This window comes from Eublepharis macularius, chromosome 13, assembly GCF_028583425.1.
Source record: "Eublepharis macularius isolate TG4126 chromosome 13, MPM_Emac_v1.0, whole genome shotgun sequence".
NCBI lineage: Eukaryota > Metazoa > Chordata > Lepidosauria > Squamata > Eublepharidae > Eublepharis > Eublepharis macularius.
Window position 1 is genome coordinate 49,756,154 of NC_072802.1, and position 25,698 is coordinate 49,781,851.

The window sequence follows — 25,698 nt, forward strand, 5'->3', positions numbered from 1 at the left end:
CTAGGGAACTCCTATCACAAATGAGTCCTGAACAATAAATATGTGCAGGAGATCTTCAGAAAGTGGGGGGTCACCAGACATAGATCTCTTTGCCAGAGAAAAATACGAAGGCCCCTCAGTTTTGTTCCAGAAGGGGTGTTGGCAGGAACTCGCTGGGAGATGCTTTCCAGATGAGATGGGGTTCACGCCTTTCCCCCAGTCCCACTGATTCAGAGGACAATTTGCAAGATCCAATCAGATCAGACTGTATGTATACTAATAGCCCCATTTTGGCCACGTCAGCCTTGGTTCCAATCGCTCAAGAGAATAGCAATAAGAAACGACATACATCTCCCGATAGTACCAGATCTCCCTCACTTTGGCCATATACTGCATCACAATCTAGACAGATTGCATTTAACTGCATGGCTCCTAGAACACTGACTATGCAATTTTCAGATGTAGTTGCAAATATCATTTTAAATGCACGCAGACCTTCGACTAGGAAATCATATACCTTGACGTGGAACAAGTTTGTGCTTCGGGCAGATACGGGGGGTATATCCCCTGGTTCTTGCCCTCTCTCAGACATTTTTGTTTACCTAGTGTTATTACAGAGGTCAGGCCTGGCATCGTCATCTATTAAAGTTCATCTGGCAGCAATATCAGCGATCCACACCAGTATAAATGGCAAAACAATTTTCTCTTGTTTTTTATCAAAGTTGTTCCTGAAAGGCTTATATAAAATTTACCCACTAAGAGCTCAGGTGGTCCCTGTCACTAGTGCTGTCCAGTTTGATGCTGAAATCTTTCGAGTCTTCAGCAACATGTAATCTAGCCCTGCTTTCAGCTGAAGCGGCCTTCCTTTTTGCAGTAACTTCTGCCAGAAGGGTTAACGAATTGCAAGAATTGAGGGTAGACCCACCCTTTTTACAGATCTTCTCGGATAGGGTGGTCATGCGTACTAGTCTCCAATTCTCAAGCAAGGTGGTTTCTAGATTTCATGAATCACAAAGTTTATCCCTTCCAGTGTTCTTTCCCTGCCTTACAGCAAGAACACACTTTAGATGTTAGAATGGCTGTTCTCTCTCTGAGGCGGAGGACATCTTGATGGGTGATGCGCACCCAGATGTCCTCATTTCCTCAGAGGAGGACTCTTCACGGTGAGTATCCAGTGGTCCGTTTTATTCTACGTAGACAGGACAAAACTATTTAGACAAAGCCAGACATATTCTGTATTTCTCACTCAGGCCTGAATAAGGGTAAGGCTGCGTCTTCACAGACCATATCACGATGGGTGGTGTAAGCCATTAGAGTAGGATACCAACTTGCAAAAGTCCCATGTCCATTTAGTGTGAAAGCACATTCAACACAAGGCCAAGCAGCTTCAGCAGCGTTCCTGCAAGGGGTACCATTGGACGATACCTGCAAAGCAGCAACGTGGTCGTCAGAAGAGACATTCATAAAACACTATGTGGTAGATGTCAACTCGCGGAAGGAGACTGCAATGGGACAAACAGCGTTACAGTCGTTATTTACCTGAGAGCATCACCACACCTCCTTGGTAAGTAGCTTGCAATTCTCCCAATGTGGGACTGCACTGAAGACCGTCAATGAAAACAGAGTTGCACTTACCTGTAACTGCTGTTCATCTAGGTCTTTGTGCAGGCACACATTCCCTCCCTCCTGCCCCACTGTGAGCTCTCTATAGACTAATGAAGGAGACTTGCGGCGGCACAGAACTGAGGGGAAGGGGACAACCTCCTACACCACAGACCGTTTTACCAGCTCGGAGTGGTCTGCAGGGGAGGTCCCCCCCCCAGAATAGTCTAAAAACTAAAAAAAACCTGTTTGGAGCAGCTGGCCTGTGCAAGCGCAGTCCCCCCAATGTGTGCCTGCGTGAAGTCCTAGATGAACTGCAGTTACGGGTAAGTGCAACTCTGTTTTCCTGTGCCCAGGCAATTCCAACTTATATGACCTGTTCGAATTACGCAGATTGGGTGACTGCATAATTTAAATCATGGGAAAGGATAAGAAGCTATGTACGGAAATGAAGTCACACTCCCAACTACTCTGCAGCCTGTCTGACTTCTTAATGTTTCAGCAGGCATTGCCTGTCCACTTTCAAGCATATCTTAGCAGCACACACAAGTTAAAATCCTTGTTAAGTGAAAGCTGAACTACTCTTGAAGCTGAAGTCTGCACCAGAATAAAAGTTCATCTTCGTTCTTCTGTGCCTCCACACATGGGGACTGCGCAGGCGCAGGCCAGCCGCCGGAGAATTTTCTAGAGCTTCCATGGCTCCGAAGGGGCCGTTTGTCGCGCGCCTCAGCGACCGTTTTCCCGCCCAAACGGTCACGTGATCCTCCAGCGACCAACGGCCCCTTCCCTCAGTTCTCTTCTTGCCGCCGCTTGGAGAGAACGTGAGCTTCGTTGCTCTGTGCTTTTTTGTGCTTCGTGCTTTATTCTGACTGATTGCTTGGCTTTTGACTTCGGACTTCGTGACCTCGACTATTCTTCGGATCTCGTTTTGGACATTGTTGTGGACTCGGTAATTTGACTCGGACTGTTTTTGACCTTCCTTTCGCGTGCCCCTGAAGATGGCCTCAAAGGCTCTCTTCAAGCATTGCCTCCAATGCCACACGAAAATGGCCAAAACCGATGGCCATGAACTGTGCCTGTTCTGTTTGGGAGAGACCCATAATGTGACGGCCTGTAAAATTTGCCAGGGCTTCACCAGCAAGGCCCGGCAGGAGCGCAAGGCCCGATTGAATTCCTCCCTGTGGCAGAAGGTCATGTCCGGAGGCGCTCCGTTGCCCTCCTCCAAGGCCGGCCCAAGCCCCTCTGCCGAACGGCATTCCAGAGCTGGCTCAGTGGCCTCCGCGAGGTCGGGGTCGAAACCGCGTCCCCCGAGTACCTCGGCGTCGAGAGCGGCCTCTCCAGCGCAGGGACCGGTGCGGCCGCCCCGTAGCGCTTCATCTACCAGGTCGGATCCGAGACCAGCTTCGGAACCGAGGATCCTGGTACCGAGTCCCCGGTCGGAACCGACGGCCGGATCGGTTCCGACGAAGCCTAAGAGGTCGAAGCCGAGGTCCCCTTCGAAGGCGAGGAGCGCGTCGGTTCCGAGTTCTTCTTCGGAACCACCGAAGAAGAAGAAAAAGACCAAGCACCATCGGTCGCCGCGTCCCGCTCCTCAGGAGGAGGTCATCGTGCTTCCTCACACGCCTTCCCCTCATCTGGGCTCCCCGGAGCCAGAGGACATCTCCGTGCAGGTGCCGGATCCGATGGCCTTCGAGACGGTGCCCGCGGAATTCTCGTCGGGGCCGGAGCCGAGCCCGCACCGTCGGAGCCGACCATCGCTTGCCCTTCGGTCGCCGAGGCTGGAACCGAGCCCATCTCCTCGTCGGAGCCGTCCGTCGCCTGTCCGTCCGTCTCCACCTCTGGTCGGTCGTGAGCGGCATGGTTCCGGGGACAGTGCCCGATCAGTCCGGTCCACTGCGTCCCGGCATCGGCAAGCTTCCTACCTCCCCTCGCCATACCGTTGCCAATGGGAGGGGGCACCTGCGGGCTTCTCCGTGTCGGAACCGAGGCCTTCGACGTCGAGGTCGGCGTGGGCTCCCCCTCCGCTCCAGGTTCCGGAATCCCAGCTCGGTTCCGATGAGGAGGATGTCGAGAGCTTTGGCGGCTACCAGTCGGAGTCCTGGTCCGAACCATCGCCGGCTGAGGAGCTAGTGCCATCTGCGGACTCGCCATTCGAGGACCTCCGCATCTACGCCGATCAGATGGCAAGGATGGCCAAGGCTCTCGAGATGGACATCTCTTCGGCACTTCCCCAGACCAAGGACAAGCTCCTCAAACGTATCTATGGAGATAATCCGGCGTACGTAGGCTTCCCCATGCTCGAGGGTATTGAGGAGATTGTGGAGAAGGTGTGGCAGGTGCCCTGTGATCAACCTCCAACGTCCAAGCGCATCGAGCAGCTTTACAAGATCAAGCAGGGCACCTGGCCGGCGTTGGTGAAACACCCTCCACCTTCCTCCTTGGTCACAGAGGAGTTCAACCCCCGACGATCGGGTCACTCCTCGGTGCCTGCCGATAAAGAGGGCAAGAAGCTTGATGCCATGGGCAGGCGCCAATACATCGTCGCTTCGCTGGGTCTGAGGATTGCCAACTACCAGACCATCATGGCAGGGTACCAGCTGTACCTCTGGGAGAAGTTGGCATCCTATACCCGGGACCTCCCTCCTGAGCAGAAGGCTGTGGTGTCCCTGCTACAGACGGAGGCTGTGAGGCTGTCTAAGCAGCAGATGAACGCTGGGAGCCACGCTGCTGACACTGCTGCTAGAGGGATGGCGTCGGCGGTGGTCCTCAGGCGCCACTCCTGGTTGCGGTCTACGGCCCTGTCCCAGGAGGTGCGTTCCAGGGTGGAGAGCATGCCCTTTGAAGGGGACTCGCTGTTCTCCAAATCGACCGACGAGACCCTGAAAAAGAAAAAAGAGGACAGGCAGACGGCGCGGTCCTTGGGTCTGGCTCCAGCGGACAAGCCCTCCTCCAGGTCACGGTACGCTCCCCGGTCCGGCCCTTACCACTACCAGGGCAGATACCAACAGCAGCGGCCGGGCTATCATCAGTATCCTGCCTACCAGCAGCGGCCCTACCCTCCCGCACAACAGCAGAGGAGGCGTCGGCCCTTCAAACCTCGTCAGGCACAGCAACCGGCCCTGCAGAAAGAACAGCAGGGCGCCGGGAGGCAGTACTGACAGGTCACGCCAGCCGTATCCCTGAACTTTTCGGACAGACTTAGTCCACTCCTCTCTGAGTGGGAGTCAATAACATCTGACTCATGGGTCTTAACTATTGTTGAACTGGGGTACGGGCTGGAGTTTGTTGAGCTGCCTAGATGCAGTTCACCCCTGACAGCTGTCAATAACACTATGGCCGAGCTGGATGCGGAGATCGTGTCGCTCTTGGCCAAGGGTGCTGTGGAAGAATTGCCCTATGACGACTCTGTAAAGGGTTTCTTCTCTAGGTTCTTCCTGGTCCCTAAGAAGGATGGGGGCTTACGTCCCATCTTAGATCTGAGGGGCCTTAATGCCTTCCTCAAGGTGACCAAATTCAAAATGGTAACGTTGGCGGCTGTGATCGCCTTGCTGAAACAGGGGGATTGGTTTGCGGTTCTTGACTTAAAAGACGCATACTTTCACGTGGGCATACGGAAGGAGCACAGGAAATACCTGAGCTTTGTTTACCGGCAAAGGGTTTTCCGGTATAAGGTGCTCCCCTTTGGCCTGTCCACTGCCCCACGAGTGTTCACTAAATGTGTGGCCCCTGTGGTTTCCTTCCTACGGGAAGAAGGTTGTACTATCTTTCCGTACCTCGATGACTGGCTCATCGTGGCTGACTCAGAGTCTAGGCTGGTGCAGGACATTGGCTTGGTACTTAGCACGTGCCAACGCCTGGGGCTCCTGGTGAACTTGGAGAAATCCAAACTGGTGCCCAACTGCAAGGTGTCCTACATTGGTGCACTTTTGGACTCTGTGGAGGGTAAGGCCCTGCTCCCCTTGGAGAGGGCTCGGTCCCTAAGGGGTCTAGTGTCCATGTTTAAAAGGAACCGGTTCCAGTCTGTGCGCGCTATCCAGTTCTTACTAGGGCATATGGCAGCGGCCACCTCTGTGGTGCCTTTCGCTAGGCTGCGTATGCGCCCTCTCCAGAACTGGTTTGTGCGGAGGTACGATGCTCTACTGCACCCTCCGTCCCTCAAATTCTCTATCCCGAGGGTCATCCTCTCCTCCTTGGACTGGTGGCTGTCTGATGACAACTTGTTTAGAGGGACCCCTTTTGGGTATCAACACCATGACATCACGGTTACCACTGATGCCTCTCTGATGGGATGGGGTGCTTACTGTGGTGATGTGGCTGTGCAAGATGTCTGGTCTGACAGGGAAAAGACCCTCCATATCAATGTGCTTGAACTAAGGGCCATTCGTTTCGCACTTGTGTCTCTTACAGCACTGCTGAGAAATCGTCATGTCTTGGTGCAGACGGACAACACGACTGCCATGTACTACGTGAATCAGCAGGGGGGCACAGTGTCCATGGCCCTGTGCCGGGAAGCCACACTCACTTGGCAGTGGGCTATCAAGAACGGCGTGTCGCTCCGTGCTATACACGTGGCTGGGTCAGACAATGCCCGGGCAGATGCCCTCAGCAGGGTCCCTTTACTGGAACACGAGTGGGAACTGAACGTAGAGTACGTTGGGCCGATCTTCCAGATGTGGGGTCATCCAGTGATAGATGTGTTCGCCACTGCGGCGACCACCAAGGCCCACACGTTCTGTTCCAGGGCAGGGAGCGACCCCCTCTCTATTGGGGATGCCTTCCAGTTTACGTGGACGCAGGGCTTGCACTACATGTTTCCTCCGTTCCCCTTGATTCCCAGGGTCCTGTGCAAGATAGAGGAGGACGGGACGGACTGCATCCTAGTGGCCCCCTTCTGGCCACGGCAGGTTTGGTTCCCGAAGCTCCTGCGGATGTCCAAACGGACGTATGTGAGTCTGCCTCCTCGGCAAGACCTTCTCCTAAACGGGAGCCTAGTCCACCACGATCCCAAGCAGCTGCACCTAACGGCTTGGCGGATCGTTCCTCCCCGATAGGCTTTACTGACGAGGTACAGAGGGTCCTCCTGAATGCTCGTCGGCCATCCACTAGGCGCGCTTATGCGGCCAAGTGGCGCAGGTTTGAGCTCTGGGCACTTGCCAGAGGGGTGGTGCCTGACAGCAGTCCCTTGGGGGTTGTATTCGAGTATTTGTGCCACTTGCGTGGTATGGGCTTGAAGGTTTCCTCCCTCAAGGTCCACCTGGCAGCGATATCAGCTGCTCACACCCGAATTGAGGGTGCTACGGTGTTTTCTCACCCACAATCCCGCCAGTTCCTTAAGGGCATGTACAATCTTTACCCACCTGTGTCTGCGCCAGTGCCTCGGTGGTCACTGTCCTTGGTGCTCTCACATCTCATGTTGCCTCCATTTGAACCTATGGCTACATGCCCCTTGGATATGCTATCCTACAAGGTAGCATTCTTGGTGGCCGTCACGTCGGCCAGAAGGGTCAGTGAGCTGTCTGCACTGCGGTCTGACCCTCCCTTTCTTGTGTTTCATCCCAACAAGGTGGTCCTGCGTCCCTGCCTTGAGTTCCTGCCCAAGGTGGTGTCCGCCTTCCACCTCTCGCAGGATATCTCACTGCCTGCATTCTTTCCTCAACCCTCCTCTAAGGGGGAAAAGGCCCTCCATACCCTAGACTTGAAGAGGGCCCTAGCCTATTACCTGGATAGGACGAAGGGATTCCGCTCCAGTCCTCACCTGTTTGTATGTTTTGGGGCCAAGGACAAGGGTAACAGGGCTTCCTCACAGACCCTGTCTAGGTGGATTGTGACGGCCATTAGCAAGGCCTATTCCCTAGCAGGGGTGGCTTGCCCGCTTCATGTCAGAGCCCACTCCACGCGGTCCCAAGCATCCTCTTCGGCACTCCTCAGGGGGGTGCCCCTGGTTAACATTTGTAAAGCAGCCACATGGTCCTCTGCAGACACCTTTGTCAGGCATTACGCCGTTGATGTCAATGCGGAGCAGGATGTATCTGTGGCCAAGGCTGTCTTACACTCCCTCTTTTCCTGAGGGAGTTTTGGTATGACTTTCTTGACGTACCTGTTGGGTACCCTTGAGTGAAAGTGTGTATATATGTACCTGGGGGTGTGTATATATGTAAATATTGAGTATTTATGTGTCCTTACACAGTATTTTTACATAGATGTATATATGCATATCTATTTATTGTTGATCTTGTTTGCTTAATAAAATTGTGTTGGACTTCACCCCCGCCTTCCTTATTGTGTGAAGCTTGGTACACTCCCATGTGTGGAGGCACAGAAGAACGAAGATGAAAACAGGGTTAACATACCTGTAACTTATGTTCATCGAGTTCTTCTGTGCTGACACACAACCCTCCCTCCTACCCCGCTGTGAACTCCAATGCACAATACTGTGATGGCTGTAACGGATATTGGTGTTTTTAAGGTGTTATGGCTGAAGTGTGTTGGTCAAGCGGCGGCAAGGGAGAACTGAGGGAAGGGGCCGTTGGTCGCTGGAGGATCACGTGACCGTTTGGGCGGGAAAACGGTCGCTGAGGCGCGCGACAAACGGCCCCTTCGGAGCCATGGAAGCTCTAGAAAATTCTCCGGCGGCTGGCCTGCGCCTGCGCAGTCCCCATGTGTGTCAGCACAGAAGAACTCGATGAACATAAGTTACAGGTATGTTAACCCTGTTTAACTTTTTACAATATCAGCACTCTCATGATTGCAGCTCTCACTTAGTTTTCATCTGTTCTCTTTTCCTTTTCTTGGTAGGAATTGTTTGCGGTATTTCTTGCCCCCGCGTTTCCCCATCTCCAAGAAGGAGCTGAGTTCCATGACTTCAGAAGAACTGGTGGCTTTTCCTCTGGTAAGTTTATGGTGGAGGCCATAAGAAATAGGAAAAGTTAAAATGGATATATATCCAGTTTTGCTATCCCACTAATTCTCTTTCTTTGTGGGTCTAATTGTGTTTTTTTTAAATATTCTCTCTCTCAGTAAGTTGGACAAATAACAAATGATTCAGTTCTCCCATGGCAGTACCTATTTCTCTTACAACCTAATTCCCTCATCAAACAGTTTGACAATATCCCTTTGTGCCCCTGGTGTTCCCCAGTCAGGTCAAATTATCTCACTTGGCAAAGTCTCAGCCCTCAAGAGTTTTTTGTTTTTTTTAAAAAAGAGACAAGTATGAGGGAGGGGGGATGGAAACGACAAGAAGTACTCAACCCTCTCGTCCCCCTCCTTCCAGATAGAATGTCTCAGATTACCAGACTGGCTGCTTTCAGTGTAGATATGCCCATAGGCTGATAAACCCTGTGGGATACGCACAACTTCTGTGCTTTCTAAATTCCTCTTAGTCAGCAGAGGGCAGCATGTTGTTTCACACAGTCTTCTGTTGCTAGTCAAAATGGCAGTTAAATTCCCATTCAGCATCAGCTGCAGAAATGGTTTCCGGGAATTAGCAATATAACTTAAATTATATTATATTGACACATTCTATATCCAGAATCATGCAGCACCAGCGAAGGCTGTATCTGTCACTGAAGCACATGGTAGGTTTGCAGAGACTTTTCAAGTCACTGTGGGGAAAATGCAGGCATTCGTGCTGCTTTTCTTGTACCTCCGCCCCCAGGATTGATGGTCCTGTGTTTGTTTCCCCACAGAAAGACTATTTTAAGGAGTATGAGGCGGGTCTACAGGAGTTGTGTAACTCATACCAGACCAAGGCTAACGACAAGGCCAGAGCCTGTGAAGAAAAGCTCCTCGTTGAGGAACAGAAGCTTGCAGAGACCAAGGAAAAACTCCAGAAGTTGAGAACTAACATAGTGGCGCTACTTCAAAAGGTGCAAGAGGTGAGTAAAGCCTCTTGTTGTTGGAGCTTTCCTGAGTCAGGCCCAACACAGGAGCTTAACTGCTCTCTGGCTAAACCATTAACCATTTTGCATCTCTAGAAAAGTGCAGTGTAGCTCACGAAGCAGTCAAATTCCCAGATCTGGTGCAGATTGTAACTTGTTCAGTTCTTCTACTCTGACAAAATCCAGAATCCCTGCTCAGCACAGAAACTAGACCCAAGCCTCAAACAAGCCTAGTACCAAACTTATACAACTCCGTATTCCATTCACTGGCCTGTACACGAAGATCTTGATTGAGCATATTTAAATAATTGATTGAAAATGATTGATTGAGCAGATTTAAATGATTTAAAATAAATAAGCTCATGTTCTCATAGTCTTGCCAAACCTGTCTAGAGGTGTAAAATCACCAGAAATTTTGAAGCTGCAGGAAGCCACCTATTAGCCAGTTACATTGAATAAAAATCTCATAACATGCGGTTTGTTGTCAGTTTTCTGAGCAGTCCCACATGGACTGCATGCAGAGGCCTGCCGAATTGAAGTTCTGTAGCTTTAAGACTATAGAGCGGGGAGTCCATCCCCTCCAAGAGGGCATGTGTGGCTGCTTCTGAGCCTTCAGTCTCTCTTTCACCACGAGTTGAAGATGACTGTCTGTAGCAAACTCCTTTGTTTTTACTGCTCCAGGCCATTCCACACCACATTTCTTTATAGAATGGAGAGAAGATCAGAGAGGAGAGTACAATGGCTGAAAAAGCCTTATTTAAAAAGTGCACTCAGTGCAGACCGAAGATGACCAGAATGGACAGTCGTCCTTTGTGTTTTATTTGCTTTGGAGAGGGGCACAGTGTGAGAACCTGCACAGTTTGCCAGGTCTTTACTCCCAAAGCTTTTGCCAAAAGAGTTACTAGGCTTAAGGCAGTTTTATGGGAAAGGGCACTATCTGCTGCTATTAGTCCACAAGCGAAGTCCTCTGCTTTAGCAGAGCTTGCTGAGCACTGGGATCTGACTCCAGTGAGTGTCTTGAACCTGACCTCCGCGAACCCCTCAGCTCCAACAGCATTGTCTTGGATCCAACAATGTTCCAGGTCCAAGGATCTGTTGGAACTATCTAGATCCCTGTCATCAATACCAAGTCTCGGATGCGACCTGTGAAAGGGGTTAGAGGCAACCAATCTCACTCTGGGGGCTTTAGAACTACCCAAGAATGGGGCTAAGTCAAAATATACCTTCAAGCAGAAGGAGGGCTTCCATAGAAGGCCAGTGATCTACCTCATGGCATTGAAGTCATAGAGACCCCGCAGACTCCATCGGCTTGCTCCAGCTCCCATTCCATTTATTTCCCGGAGGAGGAAGGAAAGCTAAATGATCTCTGCACACGAAGACAACATTTCATGTGCTTAGATGACTTCCATACCAAAAATGCTGCACACATAAGGAATGGGGGCTTACCAAATATTTTTATGGAACAAAATAACAGCATACAGTGACCACCTACCAGAAGGCTGTCATCAGGGTCATACAGGAGGCAGTGATCAGGCTTTCAAAGGAATGTTCTGCCCAGCAAATCAGTTTATGCGATCTGGGAGGGGAGGGATGCCCCCCTCTATAATCTTAAAGCTACAGAACCTCCAGTCGGCAAGCTTGCTCGTGCACAATCCCATGTGTGTGCACAGAAGACCTCAATGAACAACAGTTACGGGTAAGTGCAACCTAGTTATCCTCATGTTGTGGTTCATTGGAAAGGCAAAGTAATAAGCTACAATTGTGTAATATATTTGAGGTGGCTATCTGGATTAGGTAAACACCATTTATTATTATTATTTATTATTTCATATTTATATCCTGCCCTCCCCGCAAGCAGGCTCAGAGCGGCTAACAACATTTTAAAACAATTTAAAACATCTTAAAACATTTAGAACAATTTAAAATATTTTGTATTGTACAGCGACAGCATCAGGAAGACTTACAATATATTGCATGTATACTGTGGTGGACAGTTTTTCACAGAGAGGTGTTTAAATTTCCTTCTCCCACCCCCCAAGCCGGCAGAGGCTCAACCTTAGCCATGAGCCTGGCGGAACAACTCTGTCTTACAGGCCCGGCGGAAAGACAGTAAATACCACCGGGCCCTGGTCTCAGTAGACAGAGCGTTCCACCAGGTAGGAGCCAGAACTGAGAAAGCCCTGGATCTCATCATGCCCCAGGTGGGCCTCCTTGGGACCAGGGATCACCCTAATAGCTGTTTTTCTCCCAATCAGAGAGTCCTCTGGGGAATATAAGGGGAGAGATGGTCCCGCAGATACGCTGGCCCCAGTCCTTATAGGTCAGTACCAGAACCTTGAATCTGATCCGGTACTCTACTGGCATATGCCACAAATCTTATAAAAATGGGAAGGGGACAATAACTTTCCTTGATTAATGCCTTATATCACAAAAATGGAAATGGACAGATACATTATTAGTAATAGTTCTTGCATGAAGACGTAGATGAACAGAAGTTACAGGTAAGTGCAACACTGTTTTATTTGTATGAGAAATTATTCATTTTCCAATAGTACTTTAAAATTTGAGATTGGTTCATGAGTTCTAACTCAAATTAGAAAGGGTAGGGAAAATTGTCTTCCACCATTTTGATGACAAAAAAGCTTACTCTACCAATCAGAATGGGTTATCACATTAAAACATAATACATAGATATATGCCTTTCAGAAAAACAAAAAGAAATTTTACTGCCTTACCTGATACGAACTTCTGGTCTGGCCCACAGACTAGATTAGTGATTAAGAGCACTGGGCCACCTCCCTGTTAGCTGATGGCCCACACACACCTGGGCCAGGCCAGCCCTGTGACATAAGGGCTGAGCCTGGCCCAGTCAAGTCCTGCACAAGGTGGGGGGAGGGGAGCAGCACCCACCCCACCTGAGGCATGGTAGCGCCCAGCTGACATGAGACCCACACAAAGTGAGGGCGCCCAGCCTGCACATTCCCTTTACAAGGTGAGGGACGCATCACCTGACCTAATATGTTCCTTTGTGTTCATTGAGTGGAATCTCATTTTAAAGCCCTTCTCTCTCTCTCTCTGGTGGTTTTTTAGGACATCGACATCAATACAGATGATGAACTGGATGCTTACATTGAGGACCTAATCACCAGGGGAGACTGAGCATTCCAGATTCCAGCACCAGAGTGGAATGGCCAGGGAGTCGATCGCCATGTTCTACAGAACATGAATATATGTAGGGAGAGCAGCCCAGGGCAGTATGGGGGCCAGCAACATTAGAGACCATGTACTGTTACAGTCTGTGTTTGGTGTATGACTTGTTCTTGTGGGATTTTTAAAAAAAACAATGCAAGAGGGGTTAGTGCTGTTGGAAGCTTTTTAGGCTTTGTTTATAAACATTTTTTTAAAAAAACAAATTGAACCATTGTTTGGTATATTGTGCTGTTTGTTTACTTAAAGTCGAGATAAGAGGAAGGTCAACCCATTGAAGAAGGCATGCTCTGGAATTCATAAGCCAGCAGCACTACAGAAATCTGACATGAATGCAGTACCACCGTGAGCCTGCATCTGTTGAACATTAAATATAAAGCAAGCCTGACTACAGAGGGCCATTGCACCTTTATCACAAGGGGGCTTTGGCCTAGGGATCATATGTTTGCAGATACCCTGGAGTTGGAATCCAATCATGCTTAAGAGTTAGACTTTCAGGGCTAGTCCATCAGCTCTAAAAGTGGGAGAAAGCTTGAATCAAAAAGAAATCTTCATTTTAGAAGGTGTTGTGTAGTAGGCTTGGTTATTTAACCCTCAGAGAGCTACAACAATTCTTTTGCTTGTTGGAGAGCTTTGATTACTTTTCCATGGCTACCAACATGTTTCTCTGAATGTAGACAGTAGTGTTCTTATAGGTGGTACAATAGTGGTTGTAAACTCAGTCCACAGCAACTCTGTTTAAAAGATCTTGAGTAATGTGACTGAGAAAGACTAGAGGCCTGAGGCCTTGGTGATTGCGGTAGTTACAGTCTGGACTACATGTAAGAGAGTTTTGTATTCCTGCCTTGCTTGCCTACAGCATTGGGGCACCTGCTTAAGTTGGAGGCAGAATGCTGAGATGAATGGACAGTAGCTGGTCCTACTCTCTCCTTGTAGAACATTCGTAAGTGGCAGATGAGGGTAAAGCAAGCTAACCATTGTATTAACTAAGCTGGAGACAGAACTGCAGATAAAGTGTCACCGTGGGGCTGGATGAATCATATTACTGAGGAGTTTGTTGCATAATCTCAATGAAATGAGAGCACATAACTCAGGCACATGTTTATTTCCAAAAGCAGCAACCTCTACAAGCTTCTGTTTTAACACAAAGCCCCTAAGCAAGGAAGCCTTTTGCAGTGCTGTCACAATAACACCAGAGCTCAGTAACAAGATCTATGGAGTTCAGGGCAGATTTGGAAGTTGAAAGAGAAAGAGAGCCTTGACTTTTACTAGTCCTTTTTTAATATCATCATCATCTTGTTCATTTATTGCTGATGCTAAAAGCAGTTGCAGTCTTGACATAAAAGATACAGGTTTTTTAAAAAAAGGAATACAAGGAACAATACAAAAGCCATTCAAGCCCCCAAACATAAAAATTTATAATAAAATGACAAATTCATATTTCCTACCCATAAAAACAAATTTATAATTCAACAAAACAGTGCAGTTTACTATCTAATCAGACACAGCATTAGCTCAAAGTTTCTTAGCTGCCAGTGCATAGAGATAAGCTATATAAGTTACAAAAGGATCTGTATCGGATAATAAATAAGGTTATTTTCTCTACCACTGAGCTTGAATTTAAAATTGTTAAAATGGCCACAAGAAATGTATGTTTAGGTTCAGAATAAAGAGAGAAATACAAACTAATGCAGAATAATGTAAAATTTCTGAAGTGGCGCAAACTATGCAGATGCTTATATCCAAGGCTCAGGGCCACTTCAGAGCAAACCATAGGCTTCTGCAGCCTTGAGGACACACCCTCCCCAGGTTGCAGAAAAAATTTAAAAATCAGACACATCTACATTTGGGGAGTTAATTCCCTCTCCCCACCCCCAACAAGAGTGGGCCCTGTGCGGAAGCACAACCTCTGCCACCAAAACCACACAATGAAGCTGCCCCATGAGGCTGCTCCAGAATAGAACACGCCTAGCCAGGGGAAGTGCCAGGTTACTGATGGAATAGTGGGGGATGCTCCATTCCCCCCTTCCACTGCCACACTGCCACAGACGAGACTAGGAGGTGAAGAAGGCTGACAGCTCCACAGTTCCCTGCTGCCCCAGGCCAGTGTTGCAGCATCCTCGAGCCTAACAGGTCCTGGGTAGGCCCAACCATGCCCTGCCAGAGCTGTGGTGGGCCCAGATCTGCAGCTCTGGCCTGGGGCAGCACTGGGAGGCAACAAAAAAAAAACAACAGAGGCCAGAAGGAAACAAAAAACAAGGAAAGAGGCAAAGTTGGGGAAGGGAAAGAAGGTTGCATGAATGGGGAAACGTACACAGAAGGGTCTTTGAGAGAGGTAGATGAACCCAGAAGCTTCTGGGGAGAAAGATACAGAATGATCTCTGGAAAGAGGGGAGAAAGGAACAGGGAACAATCTTCATGATGAAAGGAACTTGGAAAGATCTTTTGGATGGGGGAAGCAAGTGTGAGGAAATGGGGTTCCCACTTTCTGCAACTGACCTGTCCCACTCAACATCACCACCCATGACTGCCACAGCCTTCAGCATTGCCAAACCCAGTGCAGCTCCCTCTCCATCACCCCCACACAATCTGCAACATTTTGTTGTGGTCCCCCTGCTTATATCCTCTAGGGTTCTACAGATACTTGAACAATGAGTCATAGTTATTTATGTTATTTAATAGTCTGTCTTTTTTGCTGAGACTTAAAATGGACTACACAGTGTAAATCAATGCAGTCAATAGGATGAAACATCTAATAAACAATGTAATAAGACTAAGATTACAAAAATATGAAACCAAGAATAAAGTATTAGTCATGATACACAGTGTCGAAAATGGTATTACATAAGTAGAAAAAAAGGTAAGGTAATGTGTGTGAAGTGCAGTCAATTCACTTCCAACTTACGACACCCCTATAAATTAATGACCTCCAAAACATCAACAGCAAGATAATACATAAATAGGTAATACATACTATACACAGTGGTATAGTTCACATATTTGGGTATGCCAACCTGTTAAAATAGCTGTTGGCATTGTTTGAAAGCAAATGGCCATAACAGCTAATCTGATTTATAAAATTTTAATACTGGACAAATAGGATGGCTTGGTATGTTTCTGAACAGCTTAAACCAGCAGGAAAATTTTGAGCTAGATTTATTTGACCATGATTAAATATCTAATCTTGAAGATTAATGCCAGCCCGGGAAAAAAGACATCAAGACCTACTAGAATAGAGTAACATGGAAGAATTGTATTATTACCTGCCATGCAAGTAATATCTATTTAAATCAAGAGATTGCTTTGTAAACTGGCTGACTGGGTGCTCTTCTGTTTCCTCAGGCAGTTAATTAGGTCAAATATGCATTTGGATGCTGGTTGAGGGAAGACTCAAAATTCAGCCAGGAGCAGGGCAGCTGGAACACCAGGAGGCAGAACTAAAACCTGTGTCAATAAAAAAAAAATAGTAGTGCTCAAGTTAGTAACTAGTACATCATTCCAACCCAAGACTTTTTGCACCATATAAGATTTGGGCTGTAATCTTATTCTAAAAAAGATTCAGGTGATGTCAATTTGAAAAAAAACACTTTGATAAAATTTTAATATGGCCCATATAATTCTAAAACCTATGAGCTGTATTGTTAAACGGCTACCTACAGTGGATATAATTGAAAGTGACACCAAAGTATTTAACATTGTTGCAATGGTCGCTGAAGATGTTTATATGCCATTGACATTGACAGGACTTGTTCCCAATGATGGTAATAGCATAATTTATACTTTCTCCTTTACAATATTCTCTTAAGATAGAGTAAATGTCTTAATATGGGCATCAGCAATAAGCCAAAAACAGGAAAAGAGGCTCAGTCTCAGAGGAGTAACCAGTAAATGTACAGAGCTGACCCTGCAGCTGCCAGAAGCATTGAATAAATATTAGGAAAAAATAATCTCTTCCCAAGTTCTTTGTGAGAGAGTGACAACATTAACACCAGTTCCCAGAGGGGCCATCCAAATAAAGAGAAATTAGTCTTTCCCCCCTCTTTATATAGAATTTTGCTAAGATTTCCTGTGGAGAGGCTGACCCAGTCATGCTGTTATGGAAGACAAAAACAAAGTCCACACCCATGTCTGTGCTAAGTAAGGAAAGTGCTGTCGTGGTGAAATAAATATAACAGAGTCACATCCAGGCCAACTGGGAAGAAGGAGTAATAAAATCACGCAAGACCACACAGCTCCCTTGCCATTTTTCTCTCTTGCAAGTGAAGCCATGTTCTCTGCAAGCTACCTGTTTACACAGGTGGGTGTTTTTTTTAAGTATGTTGGAACTGGCTCAGCAGAGTCTTGAAATGACAGCATTTGGGAACTCCCCAAAAGTCAGTCAGACAACTTAGAATGTTTGTGAACGTTTACATATTGGGAGCTCTGTGGTTCTGTCATTCCTATAATGCTTAAAACGCTACGAAGTAGAATCTGAAGGTTTCTTCTAGAATACCTCATAATCTAAGAGACATGAGACCAGCGAGACAGGAGGATGAAGAGAAGCAGGACACAAGGGAATAACACAGCACAGGTAACACCAATTTCAATGCCTGCTGAGGAAGTCGTTTCTGAAACAGGTGCTGCTGCTAGTCTGTTCCAGCCAAGCTTATGGATGAAGCCAGACTGCCTCTCTGGGCAGCTTCAAGCTGAAATGAACAGTGATACAAGAACAAAAACTCTTGATTTATCAAATGTGTATCATACTCCTCTGACCTATTGGGAAACTTGAGATAAAATCCTAAAGGCTGGACTGTAAAGGGCGCCAATCTAATGCCTATGCTGGATCCTTTGTTTTTTTTAGTCTCCTGCCTAAGAATACACTGTAGAGGTTGTTACTACGGGTAGGTACACGTGGAGGTATTCTAACTGCTGCTGCTCCATTTCTCTAGCTGTCCTCGGCCTTGTCAAGAGACATTCACCCCTTTTCCAATCACTGTACCTCATTTATGACGGCTGCGACATGTTGCCAAGGAGGTGCAGCTGGTTAGATTAGCACTTGACTGATGAAAGAAGCCCCCATTGATAAGGCAGATGAATGAGGCAACTCAGTGCAAACAAGCAGGCTCTCTCAGAACGTGAGATCAACAGTAGCGCCTTCTGGAGGTATTTCCATCACGTGCTGCCCTCATCACCACAGTAAGCTCCTATGTTGCGAGACGCATCTCTGAGCCCTGCCAGACGTTTGTGCGTGCCTGGTTGCTTAGGTTTCTTTAGGAGATAAGTAAAGGTTCTTCCTTTTCCTGCCAACCCTCTCTCTCTCCTCCACAGCTGTCTGGGAGCACCCCTTTTCCTCAGCTGGTAAGAAAGACTCAGCTGTTGATAGTCCCCATGCCAGGATGAGAATGGAAGGAGCCACACAGCCTACATGCCAGGGCTGAGCACAAAGGCTCGCCAAGTTCCCTGCTGGTTCAGACACTGGAGCCTTGTCGGCCTTCTGGCATTCTATCTCAGCTCCTTGGGGAAGATGCTACTTGAAGGGGGGAAAGCGCGGCCTGCAGGTGTTTACTAGGGCAGGGTTCCCAGGGGAAGCACATAACGGGCCCATTCTGTGCTATCTTGTCATTTGCCCACCCTTCAGTATCACAAGCAGCTGCCCTGTCTCTTCCCCCTCCCCTTCCCCTGCAGACACAGCTGGGTAACTTCTCGAAATAGCTACTGTTTCTTGGGGAGATGTTTTCCCATACTCGAGCAATACCTCTTTATAGTCACAGATGCTTTGGGTGGGGGAGAGGTCTGAGGTTGAGAAATTCGATCCTCAAAGCAGAGTTTTTCTGATAAATGCTCTATTATTCTTTGGGGCTTTTGTAATGGCACAGGTATGTTCGGAGCCTTGTTTGGAACTTTTTAGAACAAGAGTGCACAAACTAAGGCCTACTTGCCATTGCTGGTCTGCAGACCCTTTTCATCAGGCAGGCCAGAAGATAACCAAAAAAATTTGCGCAAATTTGAGGTTGCTGAGTTCCCAGGTCAGCTTTATACCTCCAGCAGCACACCTGGAAGCAAATGTTCTCCAGGCATGACATGGAGCCAGGGCTACACGTGCCCAAGACACTTATCACTGTAGAGGAGACTCGATGCTCCTTTAACAGTCCTAGAGTAGCTTGGGTATATGTGGCACTGAAAGTACTGAAGGAAAGAATAAGTAAGAGAGTGAAGAAAGAAGGAAGTCAAGGGAGAGGGCAGAGATGCTGCATCCTGAGGCAATGGTGAAATGATGCAGATGCCCCTCACCTTGACCCACCATGTGGGTTCTGTATCTCAGTACAGCCCTTGGACCAAAATGTTTGGATGCCTTGTTCTAGAACCCAAAACCCAGCAGTTTATAGCCCCTCTGCAAGGGTAAATTTCCCTGTTTGGTCTGGTGAAATACTGTATGAGTGATTACAAACAGGAGCTCACTGAATGAATTTTTTAGTAGAACTGCAGTGTGAAGAAAATCTGCATTTCTTAGTGGGAGGAGAGCAGGGCTTTTATCCTTGATGGAGAGAGGGCCTATCCAAGAGGTTTGGAGCAGATGCCCAGAATTGGCCATGTTGAGCCAGAGAATCAAAATGGTTCCCTCTCTACCACCAACTCTCTAATTTTCCAATAATTTGAATTGGGCTTATGTACAAGAATGTCCTGGGGGCTTGTGCCCCAACATGGGTCAGATCTGTGCAACTTCTTCTGTGCCATCTTTAACAGGAATCTCTGTGTATTTCTTTTGAGCTTGCACAACTGAATGGGCAATGGGTTGTGCTCCCTGATAACCCATATCTTTCTCCCCAAAGAAGAAGAGCCAGAGGGGAATTCACAGCCTCCAAAGGTTGCTTAACATATAAAGATGGGGAATAATGCGAGGGTGTCATGTTTAGCTTAGTTTATTTCTCACTATAGTGGTCAGCTCAAACAGTTTTCCATCACAGCTATTGGACTTCTCCAGGTTCTGCCCCACAAACTCACTTGATACATTAACATCCCTCTTTCTACGCTGTTACTGTTGCTCATTTACAGCCCATTTGCTTCCTTCTTGTAATTGTTGTCACCAAATGTTCCCTCTTCCCACATGTTTGTGAATTGAATTATTTTGCTCCCTAATCACAATCTTGTACAACCTACCACTTCCTTTGATTGGATGACATACACTCCAAATGTACTCCATTAATAGATGGACCTGCTATCCCTCCCACACACACACGTGTGTACCTGTTAAGAGTTTGTGCTGAATTTGTGTCTGCTACTGAGGCCTAACTTCCAAACGTTTGGCTGCTAAGATTTGGTAAATAGTCTTGTAGAAGTAGCATGCAAGAGAGTTGGAATGTTGAAAATGGAGATATTTATTTATAGTCCACCTTCCTCATTGAGCCTCAAGGCAGAGTACAGAAAGAGAAAAATGTAATCATATAGTATAGGACATCCACTGAACAAGGCAATAGGACTAGAAATACAAAATTAAATGATAATATGGACAGCAAACAGCCCGGGCCAGCGTAGTGTAAGCAAAGCAGAATGTGAGTTTTCAAAGGTACAAGGCAATGCAGTACCCAGAAAACACCCTTCTCGACTATTCTGCTATAGATCAATTCCATTATGAGAATGTCCTCCTAAACATTTCGAGTTTGCACATTTAGTAGAATAATAGGCTGTTCCACAAGGTGGGAGCCACCATAGAGAATTAATTATTTACGTCATTTATAGTGCACCTTTCTCACTGAGACTCAAGGTGGATTACACAGTATGAGATTAGTACAATCAGTATCAAGGACATTTCCATACAGTATCAGGGACGTTTCTATACAGTGTCATGGACACTTCCATAAACAATGCCATAGGGTAAATAAATACAAGTTTACAAAGATAGCATCAGCAAGGATCCAATACAGAGCTGAAGAAATGCTGGAACAGAACATAATCGGTTCTAGGACTGACATACATTTATTTATTTATTTAATCATATTTGTATTCCGCCCTCCCCTCAAGCGTGCTCAGGGTGGAATACATGGTCCGGGGACAGGGGGTCGGGGACAGAGGGTGGCGCTTGGGGAGAAATTGTCACCTCATCACCCATTGGTGTGCGGGGTCCCGCAGAGCGCAATACTCTCCCCTATATTGTTTAACATCTATATGTGCCCCCTTGCCCAGTTGGCGCAAAGTTTTGGGCTTGGGTGTCATCAATATGCAGATGACACCCAGCTGTATCTGATGATGGACGGCCGGACGGCCCAACTCAGCCCCAGATGTCCTGGGACATGCGTTTGCAGCTGTGACTGATTGGTTGAAACAGAGTCGACTGAAGCTGAACCCAAGAAAGACGGAGGTCCTGTACTTGAGCCACGGGGGACATTAGACAACATGAAGCACAGATAGCTCATAGAAGCACATATTTATAATAATAGTAACATTCGATTTATATACCACCCTTCAGGACAACTTAATGCCCGCTCAGAGCGGTTTACAAAGTATGTCATTATCCCCACAACAAAACACCCTGTGAGGTGGGTGGGGCTGAGAGAGCTCCAGAGAACTGTGACTAGCCCAAGGTCACCCAGCTGGCTTCAAGTGGAGGAGTGGGGAATCTCCAGTTCTCCAGATTAGAGTCCTGCACTCTTAACCACTACACCAAACTGGCTCTCGATTTAAAGTAACAGATAGTACATAAGGCAACATAGTGGTGAAGTTTATGGTCCCTAATTCATTAGCGTAGCATCTGAGACCCCTTTCCCTACAATACAGTCCTCCTATCTGAGTGAAAAGGCTTTGTTAATAAGTTGGTTTTGCATTGTTTGTGGAAAGCCAGGAGAGTGGGTGCTCTCCTGACCTCCTTAGGCAGGCCGTTCCACAGGGTGCAGGCACCACTGGTTTCCCCACCACCACCTTTAAGACATGGACTCAGGGCCAAGCTGCAAGTGATGAATGACACAGGTTGGACACTTGTCAGCTTCCCTCAAGTTTTGATGGGAAATGTAGGCATCCTGGTCTTGCAGCTTGGCTGTCCGACTGCTGTCCAATGGACTTTTCAACTGTCACTTGTCCAACATTCCGCCAAGCTGCCTACATTTCCCATCAAAACTTGAGAGAACCTGACAAGTGTCCAACCTGTGTCATTCATCACTTGTAGTTTGGCCCTCAGTCATCCTCATCATTCCATCCCAACTCTACTGTAGGTTAACTAGCCTCACAGAGCTAAATAATTTGCCTCCCCAAAAGTATATCAAAGTGCTTGTGGTAGGAGAACGAGGGATGGGAAAACTGAGATAATAATAATAATAAAATAATAAAATCAACATTCGATTTATATCCCACCCTTCAGGACAACATAACATCCACTCAGAGCAGTTTACGAAGTATGTTGTTATGATCCCCACAACAATTACTAAGTGAGCTGAGAGATCTCTGAGAGCAGTGACTGACCCAAGGTCACCCAACTGGCTTCAAACGGAGGAGTGGGGAATCAAACCCGGTTCTCCATATTAGAGTCCGGCTGCCCTTAACCACTACACCAAACTGGCTCTCAATAATTCATCTTTTACTAAACGCAAAATTCGTAATTTTCTCTTACCATGTTTTTGCTGGGGACTGGATCCTTACTAGCTGGGCTTGGTGGAGAGAGTTTGGAAGCTTGTTTAAAGTTTCTTCTCTTTGGAGCTGTGTGCAGAGGCGGCACAAGAGCCTAAAGGACCAGAAGGCATTGTTGTCCGTCAAAGCACCTTTTTTCATGACTCTCTGTGTCTGGAGGAGTGTCTAGAGCCCCAAATCTTATTTCTACCTATGCAGCAGTCTCTCTAGGGTGGGGTTTGAGCAGCTTAGAAAGCATAATACCAACTACTTGCAAATGGCACTACATAACTTTGCAGGAGAAACGAGCTCCAAGTGGCCATTTCAGACAGCTTCCTCCAGTCTCAGGCCTCAGAATCAGTAGAATATTCATAATTTTGAAATGGGGTCGGTCTTATCAACCCTTTGCAATTCTAGGGACTTGCCTAGAGCAGAACTCTGTATGGGATGACACTTTCATCGCAGAAGTAGATGGCATAAAGGTTTCCTCTTTTTCAGATCCTGCCTTAATATGCATAATTGATGCCTTTTACTATAGCAAGAAAATAATGTTCATGAAAGGATAAAGGACATAAAGCAAAGCAGGGGGAAAGACAAGGCAAAGGGGCACAGTAGCAGTGTGAGAATGCAAGCACACACTCATAGGCTGATGCCGTTTCTGAGCACCGCCCCCCCCCCCCGTCACCCAGGAGCAGAATTTTTGGGAGACCAGTGGGCTGCAGTGGGAGGGGGGAAATCAGGAAAACTTGGGTCCACTGAAGGGAATACCTTTTGTTAGTGAAAATTTTAATCTGAAACCAACCGCCGGTTGAGCTTCATGACAGAGGAGGAATTGAACCCAGAGTTTAATACTCTCTAGACACTGGACCACACCAGTTCTCAAAAGCAGTTTTATAAAAATGCAGTGTGTTGTTGTTATTTTCTAATGACCGCAGAGCATGAGAGCTTATAGAAGTTAAGAGTGTTTCTACATCATTCAGAAGTAGTATAAGGCACAAAGAAAGCGAAACTATAAGCGAGTTGGGAACGAAGAGGAAGGGTCTGGAAGGAGGCTTGAGAAAAAGCTGTAAATGTGACAGATGGGCTTTGACAAGTGTGGGAATCCTCACACTGTAGTGAGAGGGAGGAATGGATAGGCTCTGATCTCAGGTACCAAAGGTGCTAATAGGGGCCTGAGAGGAGTGAAAGTCAAAGATCAATAGATCAAATTAACTTCCTAGATATCTCAATGGGTAAAGCAAACAGGGCCTGAGTTGTAGCCACAGGGTGAAGAATTGGTTTGCCCCCTCCTAGGGTGTGGGGAAAGGTTGAGGGGGTGGTGGTGGTAGTGGTGGGAGGATAAACAGGGGAGGTACAGATTTTTCTCCCTCTTGCATAATGTTAGAACTCAAGGCCACCAAATTAAACTGGCAGTTGCTTCACAACTGAACAAAAGAGGCCCTTCTTTTACCCACAATGCATGAGTAGTCTGTGGAATTTGTTCCTGTAGGTTCCAGGGATGCATGTGTGTGCTGTCAAGTCACAACAGCCTTACAGTCACCACATCAAGGGGTGTTCAAGTAAGTGAGGAGCAGAGGTGGTTTGCTGCAGAATAACCCCCGTCTACCTTGGTGGTCTCCCATCCAAGTACTGACCCTGCTTAGCTACTAATCTGATGAGATCAGGCTACACCATGCTACCTTCCCACCTAAGGCTGTTGTTTATGTAGTTCTTTTTTAAAGATCAGACAAATTCATGGAGGTTTACTGACATCTACATAGATTGAGTAGTTGTGTTAGTCTGTAGCAGTAGAAAAGAGCAAGAGTCCAGTAGCGCCTATAAGCCTAACAAAATTTGTGGTAGGATATGAGTTTTCATGAGTCACAGTTTACTTCTTCAGGTAGAAAGCAGGACCAGTTTAAAGTATTTTTGTCATGCTCAGGAAAGAACACCTTGACCTGGAAAGCCCATGTGAGCCTGCTCTCATCATATCTCAGAAGCTAAGCAGGGTCAGCCTTGGTTAGTAATTGGATGGGAGACCACCACCAATGAAGACCAGGGTTGCAGAGGCAGACGATGGCAAATCACCTGTCATGATTTGCCATGAAAACCCCAACAGGGGTTGCCATAAGTCAGCTGTAACTTGAGGGCACTCTCCACCACCAAGGAAAGTTCAGCCAACCTCTTCTAGGCCCACAGCATTACTAGTAGTGTCCAATGCCACAGGGGCTTGGCTTGGACCCAGGCAGCAGCATGTAGGCCCAGGATAGGACATCAGTTATCTTCTGTGCTGCCAGCGGCTGGGAAAGAGCTGAGCCCTTGCAATGCTTTTTATACGTTCTTCATGGTGCTGCCCCAAGCAATTACTTCAGGGGCTTGGCTGGAAATCCAGCCTTAGATGGAAGTGCTACATTCAAAGCCTCTGCCAAACTATTCCTTGCATCCCTCCCCCCTCATGACCTTCTGTGTGCCAAACAATCCCTAAGTGTACACAGGTTTGGTTTGGATTGGGACTGTAGCATGCAAGAAAAAGAGGCAGGCAGTGCAATCCTAAGCAGAGTTACTCCAGTCTAAGCCCACTGATTTCAAAGGGCTTAGACAAGAGTAACTCTGTTTAGGATTGCACTGTTAATCCTCCCTATCTCAACTATTTTCTGGCCTGAAATAGCCCCAGGAAGCTACTTGTCCCTCCGAGGGAATACAAGAACCCCAATAGTACATGAAAGTTTCCCTAATGGGGCAAACAGGCACAGCAGCTTTCCAGGGCTACTTCAGGTCGGAAAACCATCTGCAATATGAGGGTGCCAGGCAAAGTTCTTTTAGAAATGACAGCAAGCTTTGAACACAACATTCAATGTTGGATCAGGATGCTTTGATGGTACATTCTTAAAGTAATTCCTCTAGAGGTTTCCCAGTCCTCTGCCTGCCAAGGACATAGAAAATCTTTTTTTCAACTTCACACAAAACTGAAAAGCTTCAAAGTCTTTTGAAGGCAGAGCTTCCTTCACACCTCCCCAAACAGAAAGCAGACCTGGGATATATTTAGAGGATTGACCTGCAATTGGTGAGTCCCTAACAAAGGGACTGGACTCTGTTTCTGGGAGGCTTTGATAAGGATGAAACAACCACATGACAGATGAAAACGGTCTCTCTGGTATACTTAACACCCTTTTCTCACATCAAGGACCATGCTTGAATTTCTCCACCTCTCTTCACTGTGTTCCTTTTGTTCTTAACCCCATTACATTTCATTGTCTTAAATTTCTTTGTATTAGCCTGATTTTAAAACGTAATTTTATTTATTTTCCTTTATTGCCCACCTTTCCCACTAGGATGCAAGGCAGGTTACAAGTATGATAGAAGTGTTCAGTTAACTGACAAGCTGATTACAACATATAGCAATATTCTAGTGATAACACTTGAATCTAACACCAAAGATTCCTAGTAAAACATCAAATGGGTTACAAAATATGATGGTAAC

The 25,698-nt window shown here is 47.0% G+C and overlaps 1 protein-coding gene across 6 annotated transcripts in view; it reads left to right on the top strand.

The window, feature by feature from the left end:
• MORC2 (MORC family CW-type zinc finger 2) overlaps positions 1 to 12,862 on the top strand; it is a 75,794-nt gene extending 62,932 nt beyond the window's left edge. For all 6 annotated transcript variants that reach the window (XM_054995960.1, XM_054995962.1, XM_054995961.1 and 3 more), the window contains 3 exons: positions 8,377 to 8,470; positions 9,267 to 9,455; positions 12,549 to 12,862. In XM_054995960.1, the coding sequence (XP_054851935.1) occupies positions 8,377 to 8,470; positions 9,267 to 9,455; positions 12,549 to 12,617 (352 nt within the window). In that variant the 3' untranslated portion in view covers positions 12,618 to 12,862. The remainder of the gene's footprint in view (positions 1 to 8,376; positions 8,471 to 9,266; positions 9,456 to 12,548) is intronic.
• The last annotated feature ends 12,836 nt before the right edge of the window (positions 12,863 to 25,698 follow it).